Genomic DNA, 26,128 nt, shown 5'->3' on the forward strand with positions numbered 1-26,128 from the left:
ACTAATCACCTTCTACCTAGTGGAACAAAATTTAAATTATGAAGCCCCAAAGAGCATCTAAACACTATTTATCCATTTAGAGCTTTAAAGGGTTTTTTGAGTTGAGTTATTTATAATTTATGATTTTCTAACGGATGTCAAAACAATAGAAATTTAGTAATCAGACCTCTCTCTTTGAAATTGTGCTCACATTTCACCCTCTTCATTAATGAGTCTTAAGGCTAAATGACTCCAGATTGCCACATGAGCACTGGACAGGAGTCCTGAGACTTTAGTCCTGGCTCTGTTAGCTCTGTGACTGTCAAAAGGAAGACCATATAATCCCCAGCTAATGATCCCCACCCACCCCCATGGACTGCCTCAAAAAACACCAAAGATTCATTCTTTTCTATGGAAGAAACTTTAGATCTTTTGGCATGTCATTCACAACCCTTTGTGATCTAGCCTCAGACAGCCATTGTACTTCATTTCCCTCAGTTACTCTGTGCACCCTCAATCCCATCAAAAGCAAATATCTTTCTCATCTCGAGAGTGACCTTTAGGTGGACTTCAGAGCTCTTGCCATTGCTGATGATTCACCTTGTGCTAGAAAGTCTTTGCCCAGCTTCTCCTTCCCCAAATCCTGTACCTCATGCAAGGCTCAGCTCTTTTGAGACTCATCCAGGAAAACTTCCCTGCACCTTCTTGTCAGAATCAAGCAGTCTTTCTGCTGAGCTCTATTTGCTTGTACCTCTCCTATAGAACTCGCTTTATTACTCTTTATTTATCATTAAAAGCAGCCCCTTGTCCTGGTGTAGTCAGCTTTCCCCTGACTAAGCAGAAATATTTAGAAGTTAAAATGTGAATTCTGGAGTCTGATTGCTTGGGGTTGAACCCCATCTTTGTCACTTGGCCAACAGGTTACTCAGGCTTAGGTGAGTTATTTGGACTCTCTGAGTCTGTTTTCTCATCTGTAAAATGGTGATAATAATAACATTTCCCTGCTTGCATTATTGTGAGAGTTACCTGAGTTATCTATGCAAAGAGTTTCGCACAATACCTGGCACACAGTAATCACTTGGTAAGCATCAGCTGTCATTGCCCTCCCCGCCTAGAAGGGTAATGCTGGAAGGCACCAGGCCTGCAAAGTGGAGATCTGCCTGTCTGGCCTTGTCCCTTTCTTATCTCCCTTTGCCATCTCTCTCCTGAAAGGCTTACCCTAGGCTGTGTGGGCCAAGATGAGGTGATGGCAGGCTCATCCGAGAGAGGAGCTTTTTCTTCAGAGCTCAGCCCACACTGTGTGGGCTGTGTTTTTATACAACTTGCTGTAGGCCTGCCTCAGGTATGAAATTTACATCATTTGACTTGCCCATGTGGGAATCTTCCCCATTCCTCTTGGCTCCTTAGAATGGGTACAGGTGTTCAGTGCCTCCTCCTCCCAATGCTCTTCAGCAGATGAGGAACCGAGATCCAAAGATGAAAACAAGGCTGGTGACTCATCTGTTAGACACAGTTGGCACAGTGCCTGAGGTCTACAGTACTTTTGTTAAACTACAAAAATGGATTAATTCTTTCCTTTAGAATTAATTAATTTCTTTTAGATTAATTTCTTTTAGAATCAGAAGAAAAAATAATATAATAATAATACATCTAAAGTAAGGAATCCAGCCTCTCAATTACATTTATTTTTATAACAATGCAATCATAAAGCATAATTTTGGAGGAAGGAGCCTATGAAAGTCATGAAGTGACCATGGATGAAAAGAAATTTGCCCAAGATTAATAGTGGCAAATTAAAGCACAAGTTCATGTCTTATTACCCCCCACATGGAAATTTTTTTCTCTGCATTTTCAAGAAAACTGGTAGAATTTATTTTACCACAGTCATCTTCTTTCACAAATAAGAAAATGGACACCTGAGAGAGAGTGTGACTTGCCTAAAGTCTCGCCAACACACAACTAAGTTGTTTTCCTAACTCCCTGTTACTCCTTTCACTATTTATACATTCAAACCTAATGACCACTGATGTCAACCTCCCATTATATAGATGGAAAAATCGAGGGCCAGGACGTTGAAGGGGCTTATATGATGTAACAAGAACCCCCACTCTTGCCTCTAAATCGGGGCGTCCTCCAGTACCAAGAGGAGCATTTGAAAACTGGATACACAATTTTAGTTAGACAGCAGGAATCACTTCAAGAGATCTATTATACAACATGATGACTATAGTTACTATTGCACACTTGCAAATTGCTAAGAGAATAGATTTTAAGTGTTCTCACCACAAAAATTCTAATAAGCATGTAAGATAATGCATACTTAATTAACTTGGTTCAGCCATTGCATAATGTATACTTATTTCATAATATCATGTTGTACAGTATTAATATACATAATTTTTGTCAATTAAATACAAATACACATAATACAAATTTAAAAGAAGAAGAAAAGCTTGTTTGAAACCAAAACTCCACCCAAATCAGGTTTCCTCACAAGCCTTGGGCACATAAATCTTTCATTTATTTATCCATTCAGCGAGTGTTTATTGAGGATTTATGTCCTAGCCACTATATGGAGGGTTCTATATAGTGATACAGGGTGGTGATACAGACTCTATATAGTGCTACAGGGTGGCGATAGACATGTACTGTCTGCTCTCATGGGGCTTACAGTCGAGTAGGGGAGAGAACCATTGGAGGTTGACCTCAGAAATGAGTCATACTGTCAACAGTGATGATTGCCATGAAAAAAAATTAGATCGACAACTAAACAACCAAAAACAGTATTAGGACCTCAGAAAGAGTCAGGAGAAAAGAGAGGCTGTGCCCTCAACAACTACGTGTGTGAACTATCAAGAAACAGCCCAAGTGTCCTGGGGCTGGTACAGAAAGGTGCCTGGGTCAAAGACTGACTACATCTGTGCCAGATAGCAGGTGCTCATCAACACTTATACACTGATGGTGGAGACTCATGAAGACTGAAGGTCTACTGGAAGAAATAATACTGGTATTGCCTTGAAGATCAGAAAAGAGAAAGGACAAGGACAATAGGGAGACATTTCCACCTGTAGGAAACAGTGTGGGCCAAACTAAGGAAATCTTACCAGAGTCTGTCTACACATTCAGAGATAGGTTGAGACCAATTTCTGAAATGCAAAATTGATGTTGGTCTTTATTCTGAGAGCATCAGAGAAAGAAGTTTGTCTGTTTGGGGTAATAGTGAAAAATAGGATTTTAGGAAGATGAATCTGGTGATGCTTCACAGGCTGTATAAGGGAGCAATGAGACTTCTGGACCATGGGCCAGTTAGAAGAGTGTTCCAATAATGGTAATTATGATGCATTAAGCACCAGCTTTGTTTTTTCATACCCTTTTTGGTGCATAATAGGATGTTCATTTTACCAAGTAACAGAAGAAAAGCTCAGACCAAAATTATGACTTGCTCTAATCTCTGCTCCATGGTAGCAGAGTTGATATTTGAAATCATATCTCACACCCCAGCTTGGAAAGATAAATATCCCTCTCTCCTGTTAATCTGTGAACTTGTGGATAGAATGCTGTAGTATCCACATAACTACATGTAGAGCATTCATTCAGTTAGAGTCTGTTGAGCACCTACTAAGTGCCACCATTATGCTAGGCAATATGTGATATATTCTTTTAAACTTTAAACCTATGTGCATGAACATACACACAAGCAAAGTTACACAGAGAGATAAAAATGGAGTTGACAAGATGACCCAAGGTCTGATTATAGCAAAACTTGGAGAAATGGAGTTGACAAGATGAGCCAAGGTCTGATTATAGCAAAACCGGGAGAAAGTTACCATATCAGGAGAGCTTCCTTTACTTCTCCAACAGTATTAATGGCTATTAATGTCTTGATCTCTGGAGTACTGAGAGGAAAGACCCCCTCCCCAATATTTTTATTAGTGACATTAAATTGACATGTCCATGTGGCTTTGCAGGGACATGTAAAATATGTTTCTGAGCTTATTAGAAACAGTTCTCTCCTTCAATTCTGTCTCATTTCTCTGATACTTCCCATGTGCATTTGGTTTTTCTTTCCTCACATACATCCTTCATGATGCCCATTTCTTGGATGCTTATTGTACACTACGCACTTTGAAAAGTGTTCTATGAACAGTGTCTTATTACATCCTTCCAACCAGAGCTGCCTCAAGGTCATCACAGAGCCAGAACTTAAAACAACCATATTCACTCCCATATTCACTACCAGACTGTCTGCTGTGCTTTCACTCATGCAAACACCCTCACATGCATTTCTTTATTTCCCCTTAAATGCATGCATACATATAAGCATTTTGTCAACTTAGTTGGTGCTTTCTACTTGCCAATCATTGTACTGGTCTGGAAATATGAGTGGTCAGTCATTTGTTAAAATGTTGTACAGATGATTCAAATATGAGGTTAGGTGTGAAAGGGGATGATTAAATAACCAGTAAGAGAACTTCCAGCCCTGACTCTGCCTAATTCAATGAATGGTGAAGGGTCAGTCTTGGGGCTGCCATGCAGGGTATGACAGCAGGATGTACTGGTCCTTGACCATTTTCTGGCAAGTGGTATCATTGTCTCCAAGGCTTGATGAGTGAGTGGAGAGAGGAGCTTGTAGATTCTCAAGTCATTAAAATGACCGAAGGAAAGATCTCTCTTCCAAGACAGCCCCAACATCAGCCCTGCTTAGTCCACCAGGATCTGGTTTGTGCTGTGCAACTTTCAAGGATGAACAATAGTTCATATTGTTATAGTGTACTTCTTTAACCCCATCCCCCACCTCTTCTTTCTCCTTGGTCTTTTTTTTTTATCCTTCCCCACTTCCTTTCTTACGTTGATGTGCACCAATTTTGTATGCACTGATTTCATCAACAATATGTGAAAAAAGAGAGCAATAAACATGCATCTTCATTTCAGAGAACAGTGTCAGAAAGGAAACTTTATGTGTGTGTTTAACAGCACAAAAAGGGGGTAATAAAAAAAGGAAAGATATTTATTATTTTTTGTTTGTTTGTTTGTTTGAGACAGAGTTTCGCTCTTGTTGCCCAGGCTGGAATGCAGTGGCGCGATCTCGGCTCACTGCAATCTCTGCCTCCCGGGTTCAAGTGATTCTCCTGCTTTAGCCTCCTGAGTAGCTGGGATTACAGGCATACATCACCATGCCCAGCTAATTTTTTGTATTTTTAATAGAAACAGGGTTTCATCATGTTGGCCAGGCTGGTCTTGAACTCCTGACCTCAGGTGATCCGCCCACCTCAGCCTCCCAAAGTGCAGGGATTACAGGCGTGAGCCGCCTTGCCTGGCCGGAAAGGTATTTATTATTAACACACATTTTTAAAAAGTGTAGCTTTTTAAAACAATCCCATTCTATGCAAATGAGCCCTTGGATTTTCTTACTAAATCCTCAAAATGGCACTATTTATTAAGTATTTGTTATTATCAGTTTACATATGAGGAAACTATCAAGGAGATAAAGAGATTTTGCCCAAGGCTACACAGCTAACAGGGAGCAGAGCTGAGATACACAGATCAGCCTCACGCCACTGTCCATGTGTTGTAACACTTGTTTTGTTGCCAGTGGCCATGTGCCAAGTGCTGTCACATTTGTTTTCTCATTAGCTCCCCCACTACAACTGTCAGAGAAAGATGTATCATCCCCATTTTACAGATGGGGAGACTAATACTGGGAAAGGAGCCCTGACTTTCCCATCCATAGCTGGTAAATGGCAAAGCCAGCATTTGAACTCAGATTTACTGGCCTGTAATCCCCCAACCTTTCTACGTCCATGCAGAGTGCTTACACATGAGCAAAGGAGGAAGGCTGGAGACACAAGAGCCAGAGGGAATTACAGGTGCACCTTGAGCCCTCAAGAGCAGTTTGCCATCCCAAATGCACCACATAAGTCTGTGTATTATTAAAACTTACGGGTTTCAGGAACCCTCAGGCGTACTACTCTCAAGTTTGCCTCACATCTGGATAGCCTTAAATAGTTTACAAGGAAATATGCATACATTTATCTCTTTTCTCAGAAGACATCTGCGAAGTATACAGGATAAGATTCTTCATCCTAGTGTACATGTGGGAAAACTAAGGTTCAGAGAGGTGAATTAACTTGTCTGATGTCACACAGCTAGTAAAAAAGATGAACAGACCCATTTAGTCAGGGTGCTTTCAGATAACAGTTCCTGGCAAGCAAGAAGAATATAGGCAGGAGAGCAGACACAGGTGCCATCAAGGGTTTTCATTCTACTGCTCCATGCCATCCTGCAAAGGGAAATCTGGTCCTCCTCCTACACTTGCATGGTCAACACATGGGAAACACCTGAGCTAACCCTGACCTTGAGAATTGTTCCATGTGGTTACTTTCAATGCTCCTGCCTCTCTTGAACAAGACACAGAGATGGCCAGAACCCAGTATAACTTGGTATAATCCTCCAGTCCTGTATGTCTCCCTTTAAGCCTCCTCCTTCCACTGAGCCTAAGGCAAATCTTTTGACCCAGGGTGGACCCGGAGGGATGAGGATGCTGAGGAGCAGTCCCCCAGGTACCCTCCTCGGTGACATCCCAGCCTTCCTCTGAATGCCTGATGGTGCTGAGTCCTCCAGGTCATTTTGGTGGGTCTCCCCCCGACTGAACCAAGTGCAGGGACCATGGGTATACTTAACCCAAATCTGTCTGTTTTAATCACTGTCCTCTGGACACATAAAAGCTTTCCATAGGATTGCTCTCTCAAGCATTCCTCTGTGGCTTTGATACTAGCGATTAAATCATGGAAGGGAAAGCAAAACAAAACAAAACAAAAAAGGGACAAGCTCCAACCTTTAGCTTTTAATTTTTTTAGCCTCATGAAAGAAACCAGATTGTTGACCTAAATTCCCCCTTTCATCCCCTCATCCTCTCACCTCTGCTTGTATTCTCCTGGCAGATATCCCACAGCTAGTGGGCATCCTTTAATTGAAGGGTCTGAAACTGCCTTTTACCCTGCCCCGCAATGACCTTACATCTCCCACAGGGGGAACCAAGGCTGGGATACCTGGAATCGCTGGGATCTTGGAGTCACAGAATGTGGATGGAAGGGACCTCTGTGACCATGTGGTCTAACACTCTCATATCCTAAGGAAAGGAAGTGAGGAAGCCCAGAGTAGGGAGTTATTCACCCAGGGACCACAGCACAGCATGGCAGACCTAGACATAGAGCCTTCATGGTGGATTGAGAGCACCAATCCACCATGGAAAGCATCTTGGTGGGGAGCTTTGGCTCTGTAGCGACAGAGATGAGAGTTAGAATGGTGATTCTCCCAATCCCTCGCTGGGATCCTTGGAGGGAAAATCAATTAACCTCTCTACATCTTAGTTTCCTTATCTGTCAAAACAATACTAATAAATCCCACTTAGTCTGTGCTTAGTAAAGAGACTACTAAATAGAGGCTTTCAGAAAGTGTTTGTTATTATCATTATTTATTTAAAAATACCACTTTTTCACAGCAGAAATGTCCTGGTAGAGTTTTTTCTCCTTCCATATCTACTCTCCCAATGAGAGAACAAACAATAATACGAATTGCATATAAATTGTCATCCTTTGCTAATTATCTCCGCCCCACTGCCCCCAGACAGTGATGGCAGAAAGTCAAATGTTATCAGAGATAATTTTATGTTGACTTAAAGCTTCCCAGGAAAACATCCTAGGCAAGACCACAGAAAGAAAGCATAGCTAGAGTCTCCCTCAGCTGTGGGGGAGCTTTCAAATTTGAAATCAGGAGACTCGAATTCCAGCTTTTCCTACCCCTTAGTGCTGTGGGACTTTAGGCAGGGGACCTCGCCTCTCTGACTTTCCAGTTTTCTGATCTGTAAATAGTACCTATTGTAGCAGATCACTGTGAGGATTCTAGGAGACACCTTGAGAGGGAAGTTGCTGCCCACATGCCCAACACACAGCAGGTGATTCAGAAACGCAAAACCCCCCTCCCCAGTGAGGAATGTTTCCTGTATGTGATGAACACACCACCAATTTTGCTATCTTTCTAATACACCTTGCTCTACTCAAAACAGCAATTGAGTAAATTGAGACATTGCATTGTAACGAGAAAAATTCTGAACTGGGAACAGGCATTAGGAGATAAGATAGATTTTAGAAAAATTTCAGTGGGAGAGTCTAGAAAACTTGTTGAATGATGGTTTGCTAGGGCAGTCATAACAAAGGACCCCAGCCTGGCTGGCTTAAACGACAGAAATTTATTTTCTTAAAATTCTGGAGATCAAAAGTCCAAGATCAAGGTGTCAGCCAGGTTTGTTTCTTCCAAGACCTCTCTCTCTCTCTCCCTCTTTTTCTCTCTCTCTCTCTCTCTTTTTCTCTCTCTCTCTCTCTCTCACTGGTTTCTAGATGGTCATCTTTTCCTTGTATCTTCACATAGTCTTTTCTCTGTACTACTTGTGTCCTAATTTTCTCCTCTTATAAGAACACCAGTCAAATTGGATTAGGATCTGCCATATCACCTCACTTTAATTTAATTACCTTTTCAAAGACTGTATCTCCAAATACAGTTAAATTCCAAGGTACTGGGGGTTACATCTTTAACATATGAAATTTGGTGGAACACAATTTCGTCCATCACAATGAAAAGGAAAATGGGAGGCAGCCAAGAGCGTGGCAGCAAGCTTGGGAAGAAAAATCAGTATAGACATTGGAAGTTAGAGGAAACCTGAGTCAGAAACCATCAGGCAGGTAGGCTGGTAACGGAAATCGGATGTCGAAGGACAAGCTCAAGGAAGCACTCCAGATGGACAACTATGCCTGGACAAACTTTGGGTTCTAGCCAAGTGGGGTGAGCCCAGTGGAATAGATTACTCTTTGGTAATAAAGAACCATCAATTCTTAGTTAATTGTTTAGGTCCCTACAGAAGAATGATAAAGACAGCAGTCTCCTGGCTTTCAATTCAATTCACCTTGCTTGTGTGGGTGCTGCAGAACTTACAGAAGTATTTCCAGAGGAGGCCATACCTTTAAATAGCCTACAACAAAACATTTGGCCTTTGGCACTTAATGTAGTGACCATGACTAAGAGCCTGGGTGTGGGAATTCTATAGACCTGGATTCTGAGCTGTGTTGCTTTGGGCAACCATTTCCCTACTCTGAGCCTCAGTCTACCCTGAAGAGGGAGCAATGCTGATAGACTTGTTGTGAAGATGAAGCAAGATAATTAACGTAGAGTAAATGATAGTAAGTTCTCAATAAAGAGTAAGATATTCTTATAGAGAAGGCAGAAATAGGGAAGTATCCCCCCGCTCCCTTTCTTTATTTTTAACTTTCAATAACAAACTCTACAGAGCACTTACAACATACCAGATTTCGGGTTGGATGTTGGGCATTTATAAATGAAGCAAACAGCCACATATGTGGAAAGCACAGATCTTGAATGAGTAATTACTCAGTGATGAGGCAGTTTTAGGATGGGGAGAAGTATGATGAATATACAGGAGGAAGATTTGTTGTTGCCTGGGTGGCATGGGGTCGTCAGACAGACTTGTCTTGGGGAAGTATTTACCATGATGATCTTTAGAGAATACCCCTAATGCCCAGAGTATTCTCCCACACTCTGTACAGCCTTAGCCAAGGTTCTGAGAGACTCTTTCCATGCCTTTGAGCTTTTCTCCTTTGTGGATGTTCTTCCTTTCTGGGATGAGATTGAATGAGTAGATGAGAAGAAAAAGAGGCAATGAAAAAAATAGACATCAAGCTTCTGGGGGCCTATGGAACGCTTTTCACATCCAGCCTAGCTGCAGGAAGATAGGGTGCATTAGAAAGGTCAGCTGGCCGGGGTTCCAGGAATGATTCCTTAACAGGAGGACCATGGCAGGCTCCTTTCCTGCTGCACCTCAACCTCTTCCTCTGTGCAGTGTACCCAGACAGTATACTGTAAAAGGGCTCTTGCACGCTTTCATTGTCTAGTTCTATGTGCTTATAGCATTGAGATGGACATACGCTAATTATATGTAGATTGTGTGCAGAATTGCATGTGGCCTTCCATCTTGCCACATGGGTCTATATCCCCGGGATCATGCTCTAGTCCCACACAGATGGTGCTGACTTCAGACAAATTTGCACCATTTTTTTTTGTACTATGCCTCTATCTTTATGGAGAACTGTGAGGAAGGGCAGTGTGGAGATGTGGGGGTTCTTTTGTGTCCTCCAGAGAACAGCATTTTGTGTCTTGTATAGAGATCCTCAGAGGAGATAGAACCTAAGCATGCAAGAGTTGGGAATGACATAAGGCATCTAATTCAAATCAACACATATTTTTGAGCACCTTCTCCTTACAAGGAACCATTCTAACAGTGAACAAAAGAGCTCTTAAATTCTAGCAAGGGATCATTTTTATCCAGACCCCTCCTTTTACAGAGAAGGGAAATTAGGTTCAGCATAAAGGAGGTGGTATGACTTGTCCCAGGGAAGGTTACCTGGCAAGTCAAGCTCCTATCTCTGGTGCCAAACTTTTGGTTCTGAGCTGGTGGTACAGCGATGCTTCCCTTTCAGACCCTAAAATAAGACTACTGTTGATTAAGTTATTTTCATATAGAAATAAAACCCCATTGCCACCATACACCCCCAACCTTATTGAAGCTCGGTGATTTTCTTTCACTACTTATACTCCAGGTAAATATTTCCCTCTGAACTTGTGAAGCTGCTGCTTCAAGGTTCTCATTTCCCTTAATGTGTTTTTTTTGGTTCCACTGAAAACCTCTCTTTGCCCTTCCTCTCTGCCTCCCATGGCTAAGCCACCCCTTATTCCTTAGCTCTTTTGCAGAATCTGCCTTTTCTCACTTCTTCCCCCTTCTCTCAACTGCAAACGGAGGTGGCCTGAGCCTGGGTCCCAAGCCCCAGCAAGGTTCTGAACTGAGAGCACCCTACAGATGTGTAAACATTTTACCTTGCTAACCAGGCTAGCTGCCTTCCAAAGGCAACAGGAAAACCAGGGACTGGGAGCCCCTGGCAAAATAAAAACCTGCAGAGAGAGAGAGACAGAGAAAGAGAAAGGGAAAAAGGATCTTGTTTTAGATTTTAATTTTCTCATTAGAAGGCCATTCATTTTTTTCATGAGGGATAGGGTTAGCTGGGAAAGAGAGAGAAGGTGAGCTAAGAGGTGGGGAAGGACATGAATGTCGTGGCTCCAGGAACCTCTGCTCTCAACTGGTTCCATAACGGGCAGCAACAGATAGATCTGGGGCAACTCACTTCAAATCTGGAGTTGGATCTTAGGCTTTTGAAGGAGTCAGTGGGGAGGCAGCTTTTAATATGTAGTCTCATGATATCATCTAAGCTGACGGGATCTATGATTTCTAAGAAGGGTTTGCCAGTGGGTTTGAGGAGGACCGGGGCTTTTTTGAGCCTTCCTTCTTGATATATCGGGCAAGATGCCTCCAGGGTACCCTCTCTTTCTGGCCTTTCTATTTTGTTTCCCATCATTTCCTCCCTCCTTTTCATCCTCTGCATCACCCCTGAACCCTCCAGCATCTTAACAATGATCTCTCATTTGGACAGCCGTTGTATGCGGAGGATGTCATATTCACTATGTCTTTCAAGTATGACAATATATTTAGAGATACAGATGAAGGAATTAAGGCTTAGAGGTGAAGTGATTTTGCCCAATATGTACAAGTAGTAACTGCTGTCATCAAAATTCAAAGTAAATTACCCTGAGTGCAAAGATCCTGATCTTTCTACTTTACCAAGAATACATTTTATTCTCTGATTCTCCCTCTACTTTAGTCACAGAGACATAAATTAATGCCTTTGATTCTGTTTGTCCTTAAAATCCCTACCCTTTCTCGTCTCCTGCTCTATTTAGAATCATTCCCATGCCTGCTGTAGCAAGGTGCTGGACAGGTTACTGGAATGACACAGACACAACCATTGCTCTTGAGAAGAATACAGTTTTGCAGAGAAGGGATAATGGTGAGAACACAGGCAACTCCAAAACCAAAGAGCACGTGTCAAGTTTCCTAAAAATAAAAAGAGTTCAAAGAAGAGCATAATCACTATTCACAGGGCAGTCAGGAAGAACTTCTTGAAAGAGGTACCTTGCATGCTAGTCATTGGGAAATCTAGAATAAAGAAAATCAGACTTGGACCTAGTATGTGACACAGAACCTCACTTAACCCTCTCCTTTACCAGATAGAGAATCAGGACCCAGAGGACACCAGAGGAGGCATTTGGTGCTTCACTAAGGTTGTCCTGATGGTAAGAGCAGGATGACTTTGTAAGGAGACTCTGGCCATTTCCTGAAAAGCGGTTGAGCAGGAAGTGGGAGGAGAGGTGTAGATTGGCATAGATGCTGGGCCAAGACTGCTGGCCATGTCAGCCACTAACAAAGAGATTTACACCAATTCTAAGCTCCCACTGCCCACAGAAGAGTGAAGACTGTGGGCCTCCTCTATTGATTTTGCTGGAAGCTCTCCTTGCTCATTTGATGAGCACTTATGGCAGGTGAATTCCCAGAGTTATGGTGACTGCAACAATTCTCCAGCTGAGGCTAGTCACTGTCCTTCTAAATGAGCATCTTTTATTCACTCTCCTCTCCCTCTCTTTCTTCTCCCACCTGGCCTCATACATCATCTGACACTTAAAATACACTCTTAATTAGAAAGTCCTCTTCCCCATCCAACAGCTTTGTCTGTGCCAAGGACACTGGGTATATTCCAGAAAGGCTAGGAAATGGGGGTTGGTGAGCATAAAGATAATTAGATCCAGAGAGAATCTGCTAACCTACTTCCTGGAGTTCCCAGAGTAACTATAGAGATTCTTGGCTTGGAACTTCCTCAAATATTGAACTCAAATTTGTGACATGCCCCAGGTAGGTGGCATAGCCCAGATGCCTGATGATTTTGGTGAGGCAGGGGGAGTTGCTATAGAATTAGTGCCTAGGACAGTGAATCCAAGGGTCTGATGGATCTAGGATCCACTTACCAAGCAGTTGACCTTCAACCTGTCTCTCTATCTCCTTTAACTTCCATATTCTCATCAGTTAAATGAGAAACTTAATGTCACCACCTTAGGGATATTACATAGATTAAGTTAATGCATATACAGACCTTAGCACAATGCCTGGCCTGCCATGGAGGCTTGGGAGATTTCGCTCATTATTTTTAACTATTATGTAGGCATACCCAATTTATGTTAAGAAGGCACTCATTATATATGTGTGTGTGTATATATGTATCTATATCTATCTATCTGTCTATCTATCTAGCTATATACATATATGTATGTATATATATATAGAGAGAGAGGCATCAGTGTAAGAAGAAAGCTAAATCAGGACGCAGGGGAACTGTCAATGACTCTGTGACTTAACAAATGCCTTCCATTCTCTGGGACTCAGCTCTCTCACCTGTCAAACAAAGGGTTTGGAGGTGATGATCTTTGAAAACCTTTCTAGTTTAGCTCTGAAGTGTGTTTTCTTTCTTTGGGGATAAATAGCAAGATTCCTGTTAGAGAATGAAGTTCCAGCTTTTCAGCTCCTGACCCTCACTTTTATACCCCAACTTTTCTGACAATTTAATGCCACTGATCACTTAATGACTGCTAATGGCAGATGTACACTCAAAGTTCTGGTAACTATGGTAGGGACCTCCCTTCTAAATGAGCATCTTCTGTTCATTATCATCTCTCCCTGTTTCTCCTTTCACCTCGTATATTATCTTACACTTAAAATACCCTCTTAATTACAAAGTCCTCTTCCCCATCCAACAGCTTTGGAAAATGGTTTTCAGATTTTTATTATTATTGCTGCTGTTGTTGCAACATCTTCATTAGATGAAGTACCCTTTCTTCAAACAAAAATCTTTCTTGTATGCTTCATATTCAAAACCAATAAAAGTTAAACTTCACAGGTTAAAGTTGTGATGAGAATGCCCCAAACCCAACTTACTCATTCTCTCAGCTCCTCCAGCCCTTGCATTGCCCTTGAGGTGGTCCCAGAGGCACCATTAGCAACTGCTAGGATCCCACAGAGCAGCTGGAAAGCGATGAGTCTAGGATAACCTGATACAAATTTTATCAGAGAAAAATAACTTAACCCCCCCTTCTTTTCCATCCTTTATTTATTCATCTTTCTCTTTTGGGGCCACATAGGGCTGTATGACAAATGTTCTTATACCTCACGTGACCGAGGATGGGTCGTGGGCATTCACACCATCAGTGACCAAGAAAACAGAGACCCACGCTACTTTTTCTCCTTGAAGACAGACCGAGCCCGGCAAGTGACCACCATCAATGCCCACCGCAGCTACCTCCCAGGCCAGTGGGTATACCTAGCTGCCACCTATGATGGGCAGTTCATGAAGCTCTATGTGAATGGTGCCCAGGTGGCCACCTCTGGGGAACAAGTGGGTGGCATATTCAGCCCACTGACCCAGAAGTGCAAAGTGCTCATGTTAGGGGGCAGTGCCCTGAATCACAACTACCGGGGCTACATCGAGCACTTCAGTCTGTGGAAGGTGGCCAGGACTCAGCGGGAGATACTGTCTGACATGGAAACCCATGGCGCCCACACTGCTCTACCTCAGCTCCTCCTCCAGGAGAACTGGGACAATGTGAAGCATGCCTGGTCCCCCATGAAGGATGGCAGCAGCCCCAAAGTGGAATTCAGCAATGCCCACGGCTTTCTGCTGGACACGAGTCTGGAGCCTCCTCTGTGTGGACAGACATTGTGTGACAACACAGAGGTCATTGCCAGCTACAATCAGCTCCCAAGTTTCCGCCAGCCCAAGGTGGTGCGCTACCGCGTGGTCAACCTCTATGAAGATGATCATAAGAACCCAACAGTGACCCACGAGCAGGTGGACTTCCAGCACCATCAGCTGGCTGAGGCCTTCAAGCACTACAACATCTCCTGGGAGCTGGACATGCTGGAGGTGAGCAACTCCTCCCTTCGCCGCCGCCTCATCCTGGCCAACTGTGACATCAGCAAGATTGGGGATGAGAACTGTGACCCCGAGTGCAACCACACACTGACCGGCCATGACGGTGGGGATTGCCGCCACCTGCGCCACCCTGCCTTCATGAAGAAGCAGCAGAATGGGGTGTGTGACATGGACTGCAACTATGAACGGTTCAACTTTGATGGTGGAGAGTGCTGTGACCCTGAAATCACCAATGTCACTCAGACTTGCTTTGACCCCGACTCTCCACACAGGTAAGACTTTACTGGGCTAAAGATGCCCAGTTGAAAGTTGAACTTGATGTCCTCCATATTATAGATAAGGCATCTGAGGCCCATGGGTGATATGGGGATTTTCCAGTTCAACCAGCAGCTTCACGATTGAGGCAAGTCTTTTACTCAGGTCATCGTGGAGACCATAGGCAAATACAGTTTACTATAAAAATATTTATTGAGTGCCTACAATGAGCCATGAGGGAAGCCTGAGAGCCCTGTTTTCTCAAAGAGCCCAGAGTTCAAATTGAGTGATATGAGCTGAGTACAAATATCTGTTGTATTGTATCACATAGAGTGGGTGAGAGTTGCACAGTCCAATGTGGTAGTTCCTAGCAACATGTGCCTACTTAAATTTAAATCAGTCGAAGTTAAATAAAACTCAAAATCCAATTCCTGAGTTGCATTAGCCACATTTCAAGTACTCTAGCCACATGGGACTAGTGGCTACCATACTGACAAAGCAATATGAAACACTTCAGTCATCACAGAAAGTTCTGGTGGACAGGATCAAAGAGCTGGGGTCACATGGGGCTAGACAACCTGGCCCCATGGTCTCAGCTTTCTGTGACTTCTTCATTTTGTAACTTCTTAGAAGCTGTTTCTTCATCTGTAAAATGGGGAAAATAATGGTACCTATTTTGTCAAGTTGCTCTGAGGATTGATAGAGAGAAGACATATAAAGTACACTCTCTTACAGCACATCATTAATTCTCAATAGTATGTGTGTCATTACTTGTCTAATGAAAGGTAGTGTGCTGTGTTTAGGGAGTGCCCTAGATGATCAAAGAGAAAAAGTTGATTTGCAGCTTGACTATATCAGGGAAGCCTTCTTGAGAGAGGTGACATTTGAGCAAGGTCTTCAAGAATAGCTCTAATTTGAAGGATGTTAGAACAAATCTAGAGATCTAATGAACAACAAGATCAATACATTTGGTATAATAGAGCAAATCTAGAGGGCTAATGTATAGCATGAGGACTATAGGAAATAAGGTTGAACTGTATTTGGGATTCATGCTAAATAACCAGATTTTAAGTACTTTTGGCAGAAAACCAAAAGAAAATGGGTGACTTAAGATAATGGATATGTTAATTTATTTCACTATAGTAAACTGTTTGCTATCTATATGTTTCCCATAACATCATGTCTACCTTAAATTTACACAATAAAATTTACCTGAAAAAAGAATAGGTATAATTTTGACATCAGAAATTGGGTGGAGGAAGAAGGGAAGACACTCCAGGCAGAGGGAATTTCTCATCTACTGCTAAAAAGAGGACAGAAAAGGGGGCTTTCAGTCTAATGCCTCACTTAGCCTCTGCCATTGCTATCAATTATAACCAGTAATCCAAAAGTAGAGCCCAAAGGTGAACTCAAGGGTAACCTGTATTAAATGTGGGACCTGGAGGAACTAGATTCAAGCCTGAGAGACCATCAATATCCACTTTCTTGTTTTTCCCAGATTCACACTGAAATTTTCTATTCTGTCCAACACACAGGACCCTGGACTTGCTGATGGCTCGAGCACATTTGCCGACCTCTGCAGGTTTTCTGCTGACTCTTTATGTCTCTTTCAAAAGAGCAAGGGCCTCCCGTGCATGAACAAAATACCTATGTGCAAAGGAATGAGGATGCTGGCAGGAGAATGCCCTGCCTGGCAGCAAGTCAGAAAGCACCTCAGCTCAGCTTCCCAGCACCAGGAGGGCCCCTGGACTCTCACCTTGGCTCCAAGACATGAGCAGCCCATGTGAGGAGAAGCCTTGGTGTGTGACCAGTCTCTTCTAGGTCACAGTGCATTGTCATCTCTGCTTTCACTTGGGCCTTTCCAAAACTTGGCAAGGGAGTCAACCCAGAGGTTAACATTCACATTTGACTGATGGGAAATGGAGGAAACTTAGAGAGTGGAGGACTTAGCTAAGTTCATGGGTCAAGAAAATCATTAGGCTAAATCACAAGTGCAAGTCTATGATCAGTGTGCTCCACTAAACTAGACTCCCAAGAGGTACCTCTGTTCCTGCTCAGAGTGGGTGTGGGGTAGAATGGGCATAATTGGAAGTCATTCATTCATTTGTACATCAATTTATTTGCTCATTCATTCATGCAACAAATGTTTATGCAGCACCTGCCAAGTGCCAGGAAAGTGGGTACGCTTAGCCCTGTTTTGCTTTGAAAATTTCAAGATTCAGAAAGATGAAGGGACTTACCTAAGCTCACTCTGCTAATAAATGGATAGCCTGGATTCAAACTCAAGACTACTAGGTCCAAACCTCCCATGGAAGGAGGATATTTTTTAATCTAAGGAACAATAAGAGGCAAAATTAAAAGACAGGTGATAGGGAGAGTGGTGCTACTAAAGTTTTGGGAAAAAAAAAAAACTGTGTATCATTGAGACAGGATGAAGAGCAGCTGGCCTTTGTAGAGCACCATGCTGGTGTGGAGTGGCCATGGGGCCCCAGGTTCCAGACACTTCACAATCAGCAGACCACACTGGCAGGTTCCAAAGGCCTCCTCTTTTCTAAGTCACGGGAATGCATGCCCAGAGTGTCTGTGAGCGACCATGTGCCAGCTATGACCGCTGTGACCAGGGCTTGTTTGTTTGCTGGCTTGGAAAGCTGTGTGCCCTGGGTGAGGCCCACCAGGTCACGTGTCATCTGTTGGTGAGGCTGGGGTTTTCTGGGTTCTGGCCGAATCAGCTCTCCTATGTGCAGAGAGAAACCTGTGGAAGGTTGCAGATAAATTTTTGCTTTGTGAATTTAAACAAAAAAGGAAGGGAAGGAGGGAGGGAGGAAGATAGGGAGAGAGGGAGGGAGATAGGGAGGGAGAGAGGGTCATGATTACATGGTCATGACACATACATTTCAAGCTCTGAAGGCCTATCCTGTGTGAAAGTCGCAGAATTATTCTATATGGTTTCTAAGCCATGGCTGGGACTAGAGTGTTGCAATTACAGGAGGCAGCTTTGAGCTGAGTAGTAGACGATATCACCTCCAGTCAGAATGGTCCTTTTTGGGGAGGGCTTTGTCTGTGGGTGAGTGAGCTACCCTTCACCAGAAGCATGCAAGTCAGTACTGATAACCATGTATAATGAGGCCATAGGTGGGATTATAGTTCTGGTGGAGACGGTGGCCTTGTGGTCGTGGGGTTGAGCACTGCACAGTAATATCTTATTCCATTTCATATCAGAAAACCAAATATTGACTGCTTCTCTTCTCTTTAACAGGCATTTATTGGGCATGTCTATCCCACCAGCCTTTCTGCTCTTCACTGGGGGTGTTGCAATGAGTTGGACATGTTCCTCGCCATTGAGGGGCTTCCACTTTAGCGGGAAAGTCATATAGAAACATAAGAAACTCTGATTTGTAAATTTAGAGACACACAGTAGGACAGGAGACCAAAAAAGCAGAGATTTATTTGACTAGAAAAACAAGGCAAATCAGCTGGAGGGGGCAAGATTTGAGTAGGCATTTGAGAATAGGCAGCCTGCTGAGAGGTAAAGATGCAGACTGCATCAGTCAGGGTCCTAGCAGGAAACAGATGGCACATTCAAACAGAATAATTAGGAGAATTGATGGAGGGGCTATTTTTAAGGAGAAGCTGTTTACAATGTTGTAGGCAGGATTAAGGACGACCAACAAGGCCTTGTGCTATACTCTAGGGCGGGCAACCATGGAGAACCATTTACCCCCTTGGCCTGTAAGGGCAAGAGGAGAAAGTGGGACCCAGAGAGAGGGACTGTATGGAAGGGGTTTCCTGGCAGCAGCTGTGGCTCTCAACAAGGGAAGCAGTCAGGCTATAGCCACCTGACCAGAAGGGAACCAGGAGAGTAAATTCCATGTTGTCATTCTCTCTGCCTGCCAGTCTCTTGCCAGTGCTTCCCATTTGGTGGATCCAACTGAAGTCACAAAACAAAGGAACCTGTTGATGCAATCGTAGATAGCCAGCCTCCCAAGGACACAGAGCAGGGTGGGGAGTGGATCTGCATGAGCAGGCAGAGAATGTCCAGAGCCTAGAGACAGCCAGCCCATGCAGAGGGTAGGGCATAAGCCAGGCAGTGGAGAGGGTAAGGAGTGATGTATAGAAGAGAGCATGGAGTTTAAGGGGTTATTATGGCTGAGATCCAGACCATGAGCAGAGAAAAGTTCAGTTTATCTCATGGAAAACTTTAATGTTAGGCTTAATCCTCTGTTCCTTCCTCCCTACATTCTTCCTACCTTCCCTTCCTTCTGTCCTTTTCTTCTCTCAATAAATATTTGTTGAATGCTCTCTCTGTGCCAGCCCAATCACTGCCCTCCCAGAACTTACCACCTAGTGGGTAAGACAGAGAAGTAAACACCCCACTGCAATCACTGGTGTGAATGAAGGGTCCACAGTACCAGCCAGGAGGAGCAGTCTATGTGAGCAGTAAATGCCCTTTTATGAGACTAGCCAGTAAGAAAAAAGACATTCCAGGTGAACTGTGGCTATTCTCTACAGTGGTGGAGAATAGCCAGGGAGGCAGGACTTCATCTGCAGCCATTAGAGATGTCTACACGCAGGTAGAATGCACTTCACACACCCTTTTATAAATGAAATGGAAAACCTGGATATTAATAGAAAATTCCAGTGTCAGGAAATCCAAGGGCATTTGACACTGAAGACTGTAGCTACCTCACTGAAAGAGGATATTGCAGCAAACCAACGAAGTTCCTGTTTGGACCCTTCCAAACCACAAGCCCTGGCATCCTCAAGTGAACTCACCTTTGTTCATGAATATCTACTCATACAAAATGGGATAGGTGGAAAAAAAGACACTTTCCCTATACGCTGTTGTCTCATAAGGAAACATTTCCTTTGTCTTCTCTTTATTATTATTTGGGAATTATTTCCTTTGTCTTCTCTTTATTATTATAATTTTTTTTTAATGTAACAAGGACAATCCCCTGAGGCCAGGTTTTTCTTGTTGTTGCTTTTGGACTCCAGTTAATGTTGTTGGAAGTCTCACAAAAGGGGCTGTGATAAGTCTTGAGGTCACCCCCGACCCCTCTGCTGGCAGCTATAACCCCCGTCAGCCTCTTCCCCTGCTCTAATCAGGGCCCACTGAATGATTTGTCCTCTCTGGGTGGGGTTTCCTACTTCATTTCTGATTTGATCTCATGGAGCATAAACTTCGTACTTTCCTCTTCCTTTTCAATCTGAATGAAGGACTCTCAGAGCTTAATGGAAGAGTAGATGGGTCCAGTACTTTCTTGCTGCAGGTGGGGAGACTAAGCCCTCAAGGAGGGGCAGACACTGACACAAACCATCCAGTGAGAGTGGGGCTGAGCTGCAGTGGAGACCCAGGGTCTCACTTCCTACTCCCATGCTATTTCAACTGCCTCCTATAGACACCTTAGACACCAGCTTAAAACCTGGAAAGGTTATGTTTAGTATGTTTATGTTCTTACCCATCATCCATATTCTATTAAGACACCTTAGTATCCAGAGAACTGTGATAAATGCTGTAGGGGTCCAAGATATAATCTCTGTCTTCAAGGTGCTTGTATCCTGTGGTTTAATGACATTTTGTTAAGTCATTCAAGAGAAGGCAAGAGGGCAGATGACTAATTTCCCTGTAAACCACATAGCCTATAAGGCTCCCATGAGCTCTGAGAAAGGCCAGGATCACTGTGGTTTGGAAAAGTTAGGAAAGGTTTAATGATGGAGAAGGGATGCAATAGACTTTTAGCATGAGCAGGCTTTGTAATAATAGAAAAGAGCTGGTGGGCTGGCCAGACATGTAGTGATAATGGGGTAAATAAATTGAAGTGGGAAGATGTTGAGAAGATGCAAGAAAGACATGAGTCTGGTTGGGGCTTCATGCAGGTAGATGCCACAGTTTTTTCTTCAGACTGGAGATACTTGAAGACTCAGGCTGGTTTAGAATGAAAGAATTCAGGTGAAACAGATTCTAGCCTGGGCTGGGCAGTTTGTTAGCTATGCAATCTTGGGCAAGCCTCTTAATCTCTCTAAGCCTCCAATTCGACATCTATTTGGAAGGAATAATAGTATCTGACTGCCTGGATCACACAATTGCCATGAGGGTCTCATAAAATAATATCCCAGAAAGAGTTCTGGGAAGAGTTAACCAGCATGCAGATGAAAGGGGGCACTGTTATTATTTCAGTCACTTTGTTCATTCTTTTCCAGTAATCATGTAAAAGAAATTGCTTGGAATTTTATAATCAGAATATCAGGGTTTATTTAACGTGACTAATATTCATTAAAGCAATAACAGGAGTCAGGTCTGGTGTAGTGGAAAAATTATGCGTGCTAGAGACTGACCAGGGTTTGAATCTTGGCTCCGCTCTGCACTAGCTGTCTGACGTTGGCACGTTGTTCAATAAGAGTCTCTGGTTTCTCATCTGTAATAATTGGGTGATAACAGCTATCCTGTGGCATGTCATGGCACTCAAATGGAGTCATCTGTATGAGACACCTGGTGTGGTACAGTGCCTGGCACATAGTAGGTGCTGGAGAAAAGTCTCCTCCCTTCTTGGGTGCACATGTGGACACCATCTCCTCCCTTTCAGCATTGTTTTACAGATACTGTGTTCCTACAGGCTCATAAAAAAAGGGCTGGATGAAACTGCCATATACAAATTGAGAGCATTTGCTGAGATTATTTTCATTCTCAAAATATTAACTTTTTTTTTAAAGGACTAGCCGCAGAATTGGTATTTTTAAATAAAGACCCTATAACTTCTATCAAACTCATTGAGTTATTGAATTTACACACTGGCTTATTTTTAAAATGACCCAAATGTCTGGCAGTGTTAAAGGACATATTTCTGTACAAAACCATTCCAGGCAATGTTGGGATGGATCATAATGAGAGATCTGCCAGACTTGTGAAGTTAGTATATGTTTCCACCATCTCCAGCCCTCATGCCTGCTTGAGGGTTGATACACAGACATACAGATGCAGGCATACTCGCACATATGGTTCGATTTTCTCTGATTCAGTCTGGGTTTTCTTCATGCTTTTCTTCTGAACAAAGTCCACCTTTACTCACAAGTTCCATCTGTGAGACTTGCACGCATATAACTTTGGTCTTAAGAGCAGAATAGAGGGGTGAACTGAATTAAAAGAAGAAATGCTCAAGGTCCCTAAAGATGAGGTTAATAAGGAGCTCAAAACAGTGACCTATGAGGAACAGTAGAAGATCAATACAGTCTAGCAAATAAATAAGAATACAAGTTTTGGAGACAGAACATACTACAGTCAAGTCATTTAACAGTTCTGTAACCTTGCACAGGTCTCTTCCTTTGTCAGAGACTCAGTCACCTCCTCCGTAAAGTCAGGAATGAAAGTAACAGTCTACTGCATTGGGTGGTTTAGAGGATTGGTTGAAATAATACATAGTCAAACTTTTAGGGCAGCACCTGGCACATAGTGAGGTCTGAAAATAGCAGTTGTTATTGCTGCTGTTGTTTGGGAATTTCCCTCCTCTGATAGATCTTCTCGCTTCTTATTGTGCATATCCCGAAATTCTTAGCCCCTTTGCAACCCTGAGCCCCCTCACTACAATCTCAGTGCGGGAGTAAGAGACAGAAGTAACCTAATCAACCACTCTGTACTACCAAAAGCCCTTTTATTTTATCACCCACAGGTTTCATTTTTAAAATATTTTTTTAATTCCAAAAGTCCTGTATAAACTGAATGCTAATGTATTGATTTTCCCAAGAGATAAGCAGCATGCCACACTAAGTTTAAGCATTTCCAGCAAAAAAGCAAAGGCATGTCTGGGATTCCAAGTTGGGGCTCATTGAATAGTGAGTAGGGAAGGAATTGGAAGCTGGGAAGCCAGGAGGGTACCCGTAATGTGCTCAGGACTACACCAACCAAGGCTCTCTCCTGGCCTGGGACTCTTGCCCCAGCATACTCTATATTCTCAAAGTTTACAGATAAAAGTTGGAACTCTTTTTTTTTGGGGGGGGGAGAAGTCAGGAACATGCCAGGATCTGAGGTGCTCCTTCTCTCATCCCTTTCTCAGATGTGTTCCCTGTCCCATTCCCAGCTGCCTGGATGGATGGCAGTACTGGTGCCCTTTCAAGGGCCTCAGCAGGAGGCAGTTGGTTTTTTCCCACCCTGGGTTTGGCATGCTCAGCACTCTCATTTTCCTTTCTGCATCCACTGATGACACTGACCACTCATGACAGCCTCTGCACTTGGTCAGATGCCCTTCCAGGTTAGGAAACAAAGCTGTTGGGCGTGCGAGAGAGGGTTGAACTGACAGACAGCAGCACATTTTGTTTTATTGAAATACATTTTCCTAAGTTGGTTACAGCTCAGCTTGTTCCTTCAAACTCAGTGCTGGGCAGGTTTCCACCTCCTGAGAGGGAACCTCCACACCTCCACTCTCACTTTCTGAAAACACAAAACTAGTGTGTGAATAGCAGTGTATTTTGCTCACGGGCTTGTTTGCATAACTAGAATATGCTCGTGTTTTCCCATTTTTCAGAGGAGCATTTTCTGTCTTCCTCCTTTCTCCTTTCTTCTCATTCTCTTTTCCATGTTCTAGGTTGTTTTAGTGGCCTGGTGGTGAAGGGTGGAGGAGCACTGTCTCCACATCAAGCTTCTGATGTGTTTGATTCAAAACTTGTGTGAATTTAGACAGCCAACTGCAGCTCTTAGCCTTGAACTTGACTTCTAACTACTGAACTATTTTTATGGCCACAGAGAGCAATGGTGATTATAACTCCACAAAATCATGAAGTAAGAGAGATGCAAAGGAGGTTTCTTTCCCATGAGAATCCATGGTAGAAAAACACAGTTTGCCAGTGGTTTGGCCAAGCGTGAGGAAGGAAGTGACTAGATTCTTCCAGGAACTTAGTGGCCAGCATGAAGTAAGACACTTTTCTTCTCTTATTTCAAATTCTTCATCTGTAAAATGGGAGGATTTGAGGTTTGTTCATGCACAGATATTCTCAAATCAGACATTGGAATCCTGTTTCCAGGATTGTGGGAAGTAGAACTAGAGTACAGAGGATGGGCTTAATATTTAAAAGGTACAAATAAAGCCATGCACTGGCACTGGAGATGCTAAGGGAATATAAGAGACAGTCTTTGCCTTCAGAGGATTGACCAGCCCTTGTATCTGCTTGAGTACAAAGTGTTCAGTGTGGTAATGAGGAGCAATTATGCTCTATGACAAGTTGAAAAAAAATCCTACTCATATTTCTCAAGTTCCAACAGTGGCCTTGTGATGGTACCCCATAATGGGGCAGTCTACATGTCTGCTATTTTATTTTCCCCCAGGCTCCAAATGTGGCATCCTCTTTCCAAAAATCAATTTGAATTTATTTCTACTTTTGACAGCCTGGCATATAATGTCATGCTTTCTAGCATCATTTCTCCATACTTGAACTCCTTGATCATCACATGACTTTCTAAGAGTTGTCTCTGTTTAACCCCAAGGGAGACCCAAGTTTGGAGAAGTTACTAGACTTATTCAAGGTCATCCAGAGGGACCTCCATCTACTGTATGGACTGTATTGTTTTAATTTTAAATAAATTTGTTTTTTGCCTAAGGTTAGGTGATTTGTATGGGGCTATGGTCCAGATTAAAATTTAGACATTGCCATTTTAACACATATTGGTGATTATATAATTCTTGATTTATCCTTTCCAAACTTAATATATTTTATTTAGTCTTCACGTCAGTTATATGCCTACATGGCTAAAGTCTAGAGCCAAACTATGCAATCTTCTGAAATAACCCTTGTTCCTAAAACATTGTGACTGCTGCAGCTCGTGAAGGAGATGTGATTCTTTGCTTAGTTGTGATTTAAGCATAAGACAAATCACAAGGCTGTCAGTAAGTTGTGCATATTCGCTCAGTGTGGTCAGTTGTGTTATTTATCAATTTGGTTTGATGCTCCAAGAAGGAAGTGAGGTGGTGGGAAGAGAGCTGTGGGCCCTTGAACTGTAGAGTTCAGTTGCAAAAATGATTGACATGAGATAATTGTATTACTACGGTGTTGCTTTTGAACACAGCATCACAATTCAATTGTGCACCTCCTTACTTAACAAGAGATTCCTCATGCCTTAATGGCTGCTCTGAAAATAAACGAACCCAGAGTTTCTGAGGCTGTCAAAACAGAGATTGGAGTACCCCAAGAGAAGATCTTAGGGAAGTGACTGTTCATCCAATAGTTTGTGCATGATTGTGTGTGTCTGCCTTCTATGTGCCAAGCACAGTGCTAGGTGCTAGAAGTACAGCATTGAACATTGCACAAGACACCTGTAATTCTGCCCTTTTGGAATTTCCTGCAGCAAGATAAATAGCTAGCTGCATAATTGCTGTTATGGAGAAGTCCAAGGTGCTGAGCGAACACAGAATGGCTACCTGACTCAGACATAGGGGGTCAGAGTAGCTTTTAGGCTGTGTCCTAGAGGATGATTCATGTTAACCGAGTGAGTGTAGCTGAGCTTGCCAGGAACCAGGTATTCTGACACTTTGCTTTCTGTCCTAACAATCTCTAAAATTATTTTCCAAAAGGTAAATGAGAAAAATAGCCGCTGTGTAGTTTCTAGTAAAATGCATTCCTTGTAAAGTAGTGCCCTTTATTCTGATATTATTTTTTCTTTTGGAGTGCTACTCAAGTACCTTTTATTTTATGATATGAGGGACCTCATACATGGTGGAGTGATTTTTTTTCCCCTTTTGAATGCTTTATTTATTCATCAAAATTACACAAACTGCTGACTTCCATCTCAATGTTTATTATTAGGTTGCTGCAGAAGTAATTGTGGTTTTTGCCATTTAAAAGTAATGTTGAAAACCACAATTACTTGTGCATCAGTCTAATAATATCCCAAAAGTCTAAGCACCTCGCCACTGGCACACTCTGCCTCTCGGAAACAGCACCTGATTTCCTCTGAACCAAATTCTCAGGATTCT

The 26,128-nt window shown here is 42.8% G+C and overlaps 1 protein-coding gene across 1 annotated transcript in view; it reads left to right on the forward strand.

The window, feature by feature from the left end:
• Nucleotides 1–26,128, forward strand: part of PAPPA (pappalysin 1) — a 247,286-nt gene that overhangs the window by 19,241 nt on the left and 201,917 nt on the right. The window contains exon 2 of the mRNA XM_003264052.4: nt 14,125–15,187. Within this exon, the coding sequence (XP_003264100.2) occupies nt 14,125–15,187 (1,063 nt within the window). The remainder of the gene's footprint in view (nt 1–14,124; nt 15,188–26,128) is intronic.

The sequence above is a fragment of the Nomascus leucogenys genome, chromosome 8, assembly GCF_006542625.1.
Source record: "Nomascus leucogenys isolate Asia chromosome 8, Asia_NLE_v1, whole genome shotgun sequence".
Taxonomy (NCBI): Eukaryota; Metazoa; Chordata; class Mammalia; order Primates; family Hylobatidae; genus Nomascus; species Nomascus leucogenys.